The sequence below is a fragment of the Saccostrea echinata genome, unplaced genomic scaffold (genome assembly GCF_033153115.1).
Source record: "Saccostrea echinata isolate AGI-Se365-2 ecotype Australia unplaced genomic scaffold, CSIRO_AGI_Sech_v1 ptg000001l, whole genome shotgun sequence".
NCBI lineage: Eukaryota > Metazoa > Mollusca > Bivalvia > Ostreida > Ostreidae > Saccostrea > Saccostrea echinata.
The window spans coordinates 25,467,977-25,478,937 of record NW_026889750.1 but is presented as its reverse complement, the minus strand read 5'-3'; the positions used below and the strand labels follow the sequence as shown (position 1 = coordinate 25,478,937).

Below are 10,961 nucleotides of genomic sequence, written 5' to 3'. Positions count from 1 at the left end.
AATTCATCATGCGAGAAAATCGTACGAGAAGTGGGGGTATGTCGCAATCAGGTCGTGACCTAGCACTTACAGCGGCTTGTAAAATAACTGTATCAATAGTTATTCAATACAATCATGTTCATACATGGATTTTAATAATCATATAATAATCTCTCTCTCTCTCTCTCTCGTTGTATCAAGTAAAGATACTGTAATCATAACAGAACGGTTTTATTGGAAAGATGTGCCATTTAAATATACCTGAAACCAACACAATCCAGCTTGGTTCAAACGATGTACATACGTGCTACTATCAAAATTAATAAAATGTTTATGAAATTCGACCTATTTTTACAAATTCCTAGCCTTACTCAAATTCAAAAAAGGGAATGATGTTATGAAAAAAAAACTTTTAAATATTTATATATTTAAAACCATTAATTTTTTATTACTATATAGTCAAAACTACATTGAAAAGGCAAATTGCCATTTTCATCATACTCCCCTGGTCAATGGTCTGCATTGTAGTGGTTCATATCATTGAAATGCACATCAAATACTCACAAATATATGTACAACTTCCACATTAAAATTGATAGTGTAATGTTTAAATAAACATTTGTGATATGCATATTATATATTATATACAACAACAGAATTAATGTGCACCGTAATAATATTGTGTTACTTACCATTCACAAAAAGCTTGTTTATATCGCACATATGCACAGATATTTAACACAGTTACCCAATTCTTAGTAACAGTGCAAAGAGGTATATACTGCCTCTAGATTTTCCCCTGAAAAATCATGTAAACAGAAGAGGACTGTTCATGTGTTTTGAAACGTGGTTGGGAGGCATGTCCCTTTAATCCAATCATTTACTTGGTAGCTGCGGTGACGTCGACCTAGTTTTGACAATATGTAAATAAACATGTCTAAAATTAAATGTGTACAACAGACGAGGTCACATACCTTCTTTAAAGATAAATATGTTATATATATAAATATGTTATATATATATATATATATATATATATATATATATATATATATATATATATATATATATATATATATATATATATATATACTGAAAGGAACAAGCAAATTACAAGAATTGTGGTCCCCCGCTTTCGGTTATTATTTATTATTGCCATTATTTAAGCCATATTGTAACTGTCTTGTTTGTCGGTGCATCATACAAAAGAGACATAAATTATTGAATCAATAACAGTTATATGATGGAGATTACAGATTCTCAAAAATACATCAAACTTCAAGATGAAGGTCATGGGGTCAATGAGGTTAAATATCATAATGCAATCCGAAAGGTCATGTCACAAATAATGCACATGTGAAAAAAATATCAAAAACCAGAGTATACAATCGGAAAGGTCTTGAAACAGGTAATGAACATGTTAACTTAATTGTAAATGCCATATCTTCTCTCAATCAAAGGTTATCAGCAATGTTAAAATTTTTGAAAATTAGATCAAACTTCAAGGTCAAGGTCATGGGGTTAAAAATCATAGTACATTTGGAAATGCTTGTCACAGGTAATACAAGTGTCAAGTATAGATGCCCTATTTTCGCTCCTTCAAAAGTTAGCAACACTGATAAAATGTTTGAAAATTGGGTCAAACTTGAAGGTCAAGGTGAAGGGGTCAAAATCATAGCATACTCGGAAACATCTTGTCACAGGTAATGCACATGTCAAATATGAAAGCCCTATCTTTTTCTCAATCAATAGTTATGAGCAAAGATAAAATTTTTGAAAAGTAGGCAAACCTCAAGGTAACGGGGTCAAAAATCATAAAATATTTAGAAAGGTCTTGTCACAGGTAATGCACATGTATGTCAAATATGAAAGCCCTATCTCTTCTCAATCAAAAGTTATAAGCAAAGATAAAAGTCGCCCGCGTGGCGCAGTGGTAGAGCGTCTGCTCTAGAGTCGCGGAGTAAGGAGTTGATCCTTACGTCGCGGGTTCGAATCCCACTGTGGGACGTAGAGACCGGTCCTTCGGATGAGACCGTATAAACCGAGGTCCCGTGTCGCAGTAGGTGCTGGCACGAAAAAGATCCCTCACTGCTCAATGGCCCTAAGTGCCGAGCATAGGTCAAAATTTGCAGCCCTCCACCGGCAAGTGGTGGCGTCTCCAAATGAGTGAAAAATTCTCGAGAGGGACGTTAAACAACAAACAAAACAAAGATAACATATTTGAAAAGTAGGTCAAACTTCAAGGGTAAAATGGAAAGGTCTTGTCACGGTAAAACCCCATCTCCTCTCAATCAAAAGTTATAAGCAAAGATAATTTTTTTTGAAAAATAGGTCAAACTTCAAGGTCTCTACTATTTGAGGAAAGCCATTGGTTGTGATCTTAAAGAATACTATTGTAGATCTTTCAATTGAAGACTAATCTTTTCTACTCGTATTTAAAAACAAATTAAACAAAAAAAAAACATATATGCATTTTGCAAATAAGTAGGATTGCACAAACTTTTGATTGCAAGTTCTTATCAGCTTTTTTTCAGTGAAACGAAATAAGTAAACAAAGAGGCTAAACACGCGCTTTTTTTATTAATTTATTTCGTGGATGGATTGTAAAACAAGAGGTCCATGGGCCACAACGCTCACCTTAGTAACTTTGGCCCTGCTGTTCTTCACCAGATTTCCCCCTTGTATTACCTATTAACGCCCCTCCTACCCCCCGGGTGTCATGATTTGGACAATTTAGAATCTACACTATCCCAGGATGCTTCAAAATAAATTTCAGCTTTTCTGGCCTAGTGGTTCTTCAGAAGAAGATTTTAAAAATTTTTTCCTTTATATTCCAATGTAAAACTTGGATTCCCTATTGTGGCCCCATCCTACCCTCGGGGGTCATGATTTGAACAATTTACAATCTACACTACTCCAAGATGCTTCCACATAAATTCAGGTTTTTTTGTTTTGTTTTTTTGTTTTTTTGCCCAGTGGTTCTTGAGAAGATTTTTAAAGATTTTTCCTTTATATTTCAATGTAAAAATTGGGATTACCTATTGTGGCCCCATCCTACCCCCGGGGTCATGATTTGAACAATTTAGAATCTACACTACCCCAGGTTGCTTCCGTATAAGTTTCAGCTTTTCTTACCTAGTGGTTCTTGAGAAGAAGATTTTTAATGACCCCACCCTATTTTTGTCTTTTCTTCATTATCTCCCCTTGTAAGGGGACTGGGCCTTTCATTTTAACAATTTAACCTCCCTTCATCTAAGAATGTTTTGTACCAACTTTGGTTGAAATTGGCCAAGTGGTTCTTGAGAAAAAGTTGAAAATGTAAAAAGTTGAAGACGGATGGACGGACAGACGGACGGACGACGGACATCGGGTGATCAAAAAAGCTCACTTGAGCTTTCAGCTCAGTGAGCTTAAATATATATCCAAATATATTATTCCACCCCCTTTCATTTGTGTTTACAATGGTCATTTATCTATATCAGCTATCTAAATTGATAAAGCAAGTTTTCTTGTAAACTAGCATATAACAACAGAAATGTCAATGCCCATGTCTGATGGTGTTTTATTCATAATATACATGTATGTGTCATTTTTATCAAGTGAATCTACTATCGATCAAGCCAAAAGTCTTTCCTTCTATAGCAGGATAGTATCTTCTCTTCGTATACCACATGGTTTAAAATGTGTGGTTCTTGTTCCAGTTTACTTTGCCGAACATAGGACAGATGTGTGTGTGTGAGGGAGAAAGGGTGTGTGTGTGTGTGTGAAGGAGGGATTGTGTGTGTGTGTGTGTGTGTGAGGGAGTGAGGGTATGTGTGTGAGAGATAGAGAGTGAAATACGTACTGTATTGTTTTTTTATTATAACATATGTAGAATCTGAAACACCCCACTCCCCTCAATGCAACATCAATGCAAGTTTTGTCATTTTTGGCTTAATATCGCTTTGAAATAGACTTTTAACGTAATCACTGTTTAAAAAAAATATCACATGCATTTGACCAAAAAAAAAGTTTCTGTATATTGTCCTGTACAAAAATTATTTTTGTACAGGACAGTATCTTCAAAGATCAAGATATACATGTAATATCGAGAATGAGAGATTTTACTAGAAGAAGATTCGATTTGATTCTAAACACCTTCTTGTATCTTAAATGTAAACGATGTTTTTCATTTAAAATGCATTATAACCGTAATTTATATATATGTATAATTACTTATATATAACGTGCTATACATCGAATGCACACCTACTATATTTGCTTCTAAGATCACGTACACAACGATATTATAAAGTGGAGAGTAAACAGGTCTTCATATGACATATGTTGACATGTTCAAGATAAATACGCATTAATTAACAAAAAGACAAAACACAAATAATTAGTCTTCGTTCACTTACCCCCTCCCTGTCATAAACAAGTTCGTTGCATAAAATGACAACTAGCTGTTCAAATACAAATCCATAAATCTCTGACGAGACTGTATCTCTACCGCATTGTTTGTTATTCTAACAAAAAGCAGCATTTGTAATTAAACAATGGCAATATTGTGGTGTGTATCCCTAGACGCAACATTAATGCAAGTTTCGTTTAGGTTAGATTTTTTTTTCAGTTACTTAATTGGGAATGGCTCGCCTCCAGGACCTTTTCTGTACAACCGTCTAAAACAAAATTAAGTAAGATTCAGCTTCTGAAGCAAAACTGGTAGTGTGCATCCCTAGATGCGTCATCTATGTAAGTTTGGTCAGCATGGGGCTTATAGTAACCCAGAAATGAACGTTAACGTAAATATGGTCATGCATCCAGAAAATGCAGTTCATATCCAGAATCCATTTTTGGAGAAAGTATGGTATGGATCATCCAAGCAAGTTTGGTCCAGCTCCCAAAACTTCAACCTCTTCACTAATCTGGAAAAATATAAGTTAGATCCAGCATTTGAAGCATGTTTGGCTAGTGTGCATCCCACATACATGCAGGTTTGGTCACTATAGGGCATATAGTTAATTTAGAATGAACCTGCTCCAAAAACTTTAACCTGCTCACTCATCCGGTCCAGAAAATTTTGGTCAAATACTACTTGGTTGAAGGTGGAATATTTTTTTCAGGTATTTTTTTTTTAAAGATAATTCACGATAAAAACTTCAGACTCCTGTGGTCAGACCAATGATTCAAAGAAGTCTGACAGACAATATGCATCCCTAGATATATACTTGAAACTTTGATCGAGATAGTACTCCAGAAACTAAAAGTTAAGCTGCTCCAGAAACATTAACCTGTTCATTCATTAGAAAATATTGGCTGAAAATGCAGCATCTGAAACCTGAATAGTACTATGAAACATACTACATGTAGATACATTATCCACGCAACTAGGACATAGGAATACTTCAGTAGAAAACTGCTCCAAAAACTTTGAAGTGGGACGCCGACGGTATTACAGCTGCCCAACTGGTTAGCTAAAAATTGAGACATTCCCTCTCCCACGACGGAAGCCCATATAGGATCTATCAAGAAATTTAGATATAACGAGTTGTCGAATTTATTAAAACAATTTAATTTGCTAAACCAATTTTTAGAATTCCTTATATTAGATTTGTTGAATTCGTTTGACGATTTCAAAAAATTGTTATAACGAATTAAATTTGTTTAAACGAATTCTAAAATTTTTTATAACGAATTAATTCATTTAAACGAATACGACAATTTGTTTTGTTATATGAACAAATAATTCCCATTTTTCTGATTGGCTGAGATCCAACATTGTATAGAGAATACACGTGACCTTCCAGGTGAACATTACGATTAATTTTTCTACATTGGACTAAAAATTGATCGGGAAATTCCAAATTGATATAAATATTTCATTTGCACCTGATTTCCCCCCAGGTGAACATAACATTCAGGCACATATAATCTGGAGTGGGCGGTGGGTGTGAGGGTGTACAGGGGGCCTGCCCCCTCCCCACTCTTTTTTCTCTGAACGTAAGTTTTACTTTTAATTTAGAATAAAAACGCTATTTGAAAAGCCCTTCGGACTCCGTGAATATTTTACCTCTCAGGACAGATGGCTAAATCATTGTATTGACCTCAAAAACAGCAGTATTTGTATAATATAAACTCAAATTCGTTTAAACCAAATCGATACATTGAATTCATTAATATTTTTCTATAGACTCTTAATGTCGAATTCGATTTAACAAATTTAATTCATTATAACTTTAAGAATTTGTTAAACGAATTTTATTTCTCGTTATAACAAACTTTGGAATTCGTTTAAACAAATTTCATTTGTTATAACAAATTTTTGATTTCGTTATAATGAATTCAACATTTGTTATAACAGATTAAATTCGTTATAACAATTTAAAAATAGGTCCTAAATGGGCTTCTGTACTCTCCCCTTTATTTCCATTATCCTACTTGCTGGATTCTTCAAAATTCAGAAATACCTCTCTCCTTGGAATCTGATGACTAGTTTACTGGATACACATGTATTACTGACACTAAACGTTCCAATCCAAGCAAAGAGATTATAGCTTTACTAATAAAAGATATTTTGTTTGTTTGTTTGTTTTTTTTTTGGCATTGACATTGAAAGTTTTGGGCCCAATAATGATGAAAAGGATTTGGGCTTTACTGGTAAAAAGTATAATTCATGTTGTTTTTTTTCTTTTGCCCCCCCCCCCCATTTAATTATTCAATTTGTTAATTCAGTAGGTTCTCATCTTCCACAGCTTTAGTTTTGTTATTACAAATCTTTATTTCAAGACCCAGAATTGCCACATTCTCATAGATGAATATGAAAATACTGACTTAAATTGCTTATATGACAGCCATATTCAACAATTGAGCTTTTTGACAAAGAATTCTCAGTCACTTGAAAATTCAAATTCAATGAAAACCCTTGTAATACACAAGACCAAGATTTTTTTTTTTATATTTGATGTTGATTTTAATGTCATATTCCTGATTTTTCCATTCATCTAAGATGGGTTACACTATTTCATGATTAACAGACATGTAACACAGAAACAACTAAAATGAGAGAATCCAACAGTTGGAAGGACCCACAAAAATCACATAAAACCAATTAACAATTAACTCATTAAGGCATGCCTTCCAACTGTGTTGAGGTAAAAAAGACTGGGTTGGAGGTGAAACATATACATGTATATAGTGTCACAATGTATAGAGTAGAATATTTAAAAAATAATACAAATAGCACTTTTTCCTTTGCTTACATTAAAATTTTTTAAACCGAGTTGAATGCATTTTCACAGCGGTCATGATCACCAGCTACAGAGAAATTTCAAGAGCTGAAAGTGGTTTTTTTCATAAAAATATTCTTTAAAAAAATTCCAATAATTTCTGAATCCTTAAAATTCTTAAATTCTTGAAATTTCTCCGCACTCGATCTGTAAATGTTAATAATATCACATACCGGTAGATTAAAAATGAAAAGAATTCAAAAATTTTTTAGCGATACAAAAATATTTTCATATCAAATATATGAATCTAATAATTTTGGTGAAATCTCATCATAAAAAATTCCCTGGAATGGAGATTTAGCTTACCAGCAAATGGAAATCATTCTCTCAGAGAAAACTTCATAATGACATATCCGGTAGATTCTCAGCCATTCAATCAAATTTTTTTAGAAATATGTGATATGAACTTGACAAACCTATTAAAACTGTGGCAATACACTGGCAAACTAGAGAAAATAAATACTGTTTTACAGAATTACGTCATTTTCTCTTGAAAACTCCATTACTTTCCAGGATCAAATAATATCTGTTACATTTAACTGTAACTTTTTAACATTCTAACAGATTTTATTGGAGGAATTAACCCTTTAGCAATAAATAAACAACTTATAGGTGACATTAACAATTCTGTATATAACTGTAAATGTCTCAAATATGAGCTTCTACCTTTAAAAGGGGGGAGGGGGGATTACCGAGTCTGAAGTGAAAAATTGAATTCTTGAAAACTTCAATCATTTTTTCCCCAAATTACAGAGGGCTTAATTTGAAAAGATGAAAGTGAACCTTTCTAATATTTTGGGAAATCCATTTTGTTAACATGTCTATAATAAGAAGCAATGAGATGATTATGCAGCCTAATTTTCGCAGAAACAAACTGGAATAATTAAGAAGTGTCTATCACCGGGTACTGACTGAAGCATCACCATATAACTAAAATTGTCTTCTTAGTTTTGACTTATCCATATAAAAGGAGTAAATTTGATTGATTAACATCACCAGAATGGAAAAGTTGAAAGAGTCAAGGGCGAACCCTACTGCATAAAGGGCACCTCAATTTTTTTTTTCTGTGTGCATAATAGGAGATGATGAGAAAAGGCCATTATTAAAAGTGTGCATCTCCCTACTAACCAGGTAATAGTTGAGATATGAGAAAATGCCAACTATGAAATCTTAATAAAACAACTTTAAAAAATGTCACCCTATGTTTTCATAGCTATGGACTTTTAAAAAAATTGAGCAAATCATATCAACCCGTTTCAAAAAAAAAAAAATTATCTGGCTCTCTAAATTTCTACTGCAAACATTTTGATTTCAAAATTCACACAACTCTTTAAAAAAAATTACCTCTTAACAAATTCTGTTTCATGCTTTCCAAATTTTGGTTCACAAATTATCATTCCATGTATCAAGCTCTTTCCCAATATATAATGTAGTACAGTTAAATACTAGTAAGTAAAAATTTTAGCTCGTAAATATCTCAAAAAACTGGACAGTGACCACATTGCACATAAGATTAGTGAAACCAACTGTATGGTTTAGATTGAAATTTGACTTTTTTTGACAGAACACAAAGCTATGAAATAACGAAAAAAAGGCCTTCTGTTTAAAAATCACTGGTGTCTACATTCAGTGGGAACTCAACTTGGTCAAGTCTCCTCATGTAAAATCATGGGGATAAATTGATGCGCTTATTTTTCATACAACCAAAATGTCACCCTTCTAGTCTGAAAATATGCCTCATAATAAAAATATTTGTACACAACTGACACTAGTTTCTACACATGAACTGATCTAACAACATCAAAGTAAGAATGAATTCCCATGGCAATGTGTCCAATGAAAAAAACATCAGGCGATGAAATCTTATACAGTTGAAAATGTACATATTTACAAAAAATGAATTGTTATGCATTTACACCACCAGAATTACAAAGGTCAAGGTCAAGAATAGTAGCCCTCACCCAAATAAGGCAAATGAAGGGACATAACTCTTGCCTTTCCCTCCAGCGTTTCCTCTGACATACAGAACCATTAAACAACATCTTGTACCATCACAAAGTCCATCTGAATTCCTGTACACAGAATCTATATACACAATGTACTTACAATAATCAACAAATTACATTATGCAGCATTCACAACATGTACAAGTCCATTTCATTTCAACAATTATATAGATTCCTATATCTGATGATAAAGTTTGTGTTGGCTATCACTGTGACAAGTCAAAACAATATAATGTAACTATAGATATCTTAAACATTATGCATACACAATATTCAAGGATACACAAAGTTTATAACGGTGAATAAAACAACATTAAAATCTGTGTCTCTTTAACAAAAAGTCCATCAGTCCCATGTACAACAATATGGGACTATAATTTTTATGTTACCCGTCAAATAAAACCCACTCCACAGTAGTGGATAAAAATAGATCCACTCCATACTCGTGGATAAAAATAAATCCGATTCCTCTGAGAGGCCAATAGTTTCTCTGAGGAAACAGCCTTGTGGTAGAGTCATTTAATGTGTCTACAAAAATATAGAGGCCAAAATTCAATGTTCACAAGTCTTTTATCTTCAGAACAACCATATGTAGATTATATCTATTAAAACACTGCCGTATGACGGTCCATTGTAAAACTCCCATCTTGGAGCATGCTCACTACAGGTAATAATCAGAAGTCACGTGAGTTAGTTCCCTGGATGTTAAATATGGCAGGCACTTTGTGCTTCAAGTCTTTCTCCAGAACAAAAATATCACGCCCTTCACAAGTCACTTCAGAAAATGAAAATAGAAAAAGAATCTGCCATTCCTGGTCTAGCGGTCCAACAAATAAAATTGAGATCATAGTTTTTTTTCTCATCACAGCCTTGTTACCATGACGATCTTCTGTAGAGATCTGGGCATTTAACACTGGCCATTTTTATCGTGCCTTACAGGCACCCAAGGTTTGTTATCCCTGAATTTCATTATACACATTTGGTGACATTATTCCTATACGGGGGGCCCTATGTCATTCAGACAAGAGTTGTTGAAGCAGACTATTCTTGCTGTGGTCTGCAGGTTTAATATCTTCTATATTTCCCTGTCAAAAGAAAAGGCAAATAAATACTTGCATGTCATGTCATTTACTTTTAAAGTCACTACTTAAAAATGCTGCACTACAGATGAAAAAATGAGAAAGACCCACTTAAGTTTTAAAACCCTTCCATCCAAAGGGTTCAGTGACTACAAGCCTAGAAATTCATGTATGAGGTTATTTACACTATATGAGCAGAAATTTTTGGTGATATCCCCCCCCCCCCCCCTTGCATATCAATGACTTTGCAGATATTCTATTGAGCATACTGTATGATATTCACAAAAAAATAGCTCCCACATTACTAACTTGTATATTTAACAACATGTATAAATATCGATGTTTCTCTTGCAAAATAACTTTTTAAAATCAAATTTCTGTATTAATTACTAATCATACTTGAAGTCACATTACCCTTGTATATTATAAAACTGGAGAATTTAGCTTACCCTTGGTTCCTTAGCGACCACTTGGACTTGGTCAGCTTTAAGGCGCCCAAGATCATCGGGGATGGCTAGATGAGGGCTGTCGGCATTTTGGGGATTCATGAGCTGTGTACGAAACACAGCTGTCGCCTTTATTTCTGGGTTCTCTGGTATTACTATATCAAATGAAACAAACAAAAATTC

The 10,961-nt window shown here is 33.7% G+C and overlaps 1 protein-coding gene across 1 annotated transcript in view; it reads right to left on the bottom strand.

Moving 5' to 3' along the window:
• Positions 1-8,054: 8,054 nt before the first annotated feature.
• LOC133187911 (nuclear receptor coactivator 2-like) overlaps positions 8,055-10,961 on the bottom strand; it is a 67,477-nt gene continuing 64,570 nt past the window's right edge. Inside the window, exons 22-23 of the mRNA XM_061323311.1 lie at positions 10,782-10,933; positions 8,055-10,338 (exon numbers count right to left, since the gene is read on the bottom strand). Of these exons, the coding sequence (XP_061179295.1) occupies positions 10,267-10,338; positions 10,782-10,933 (224 nt within the window). The 3' untranslated portion in view covers positions 8,055-10,266. The remainder of the gene's footprint in view (positions 10,339-10,781; positions 10,934-10,961) is intronic.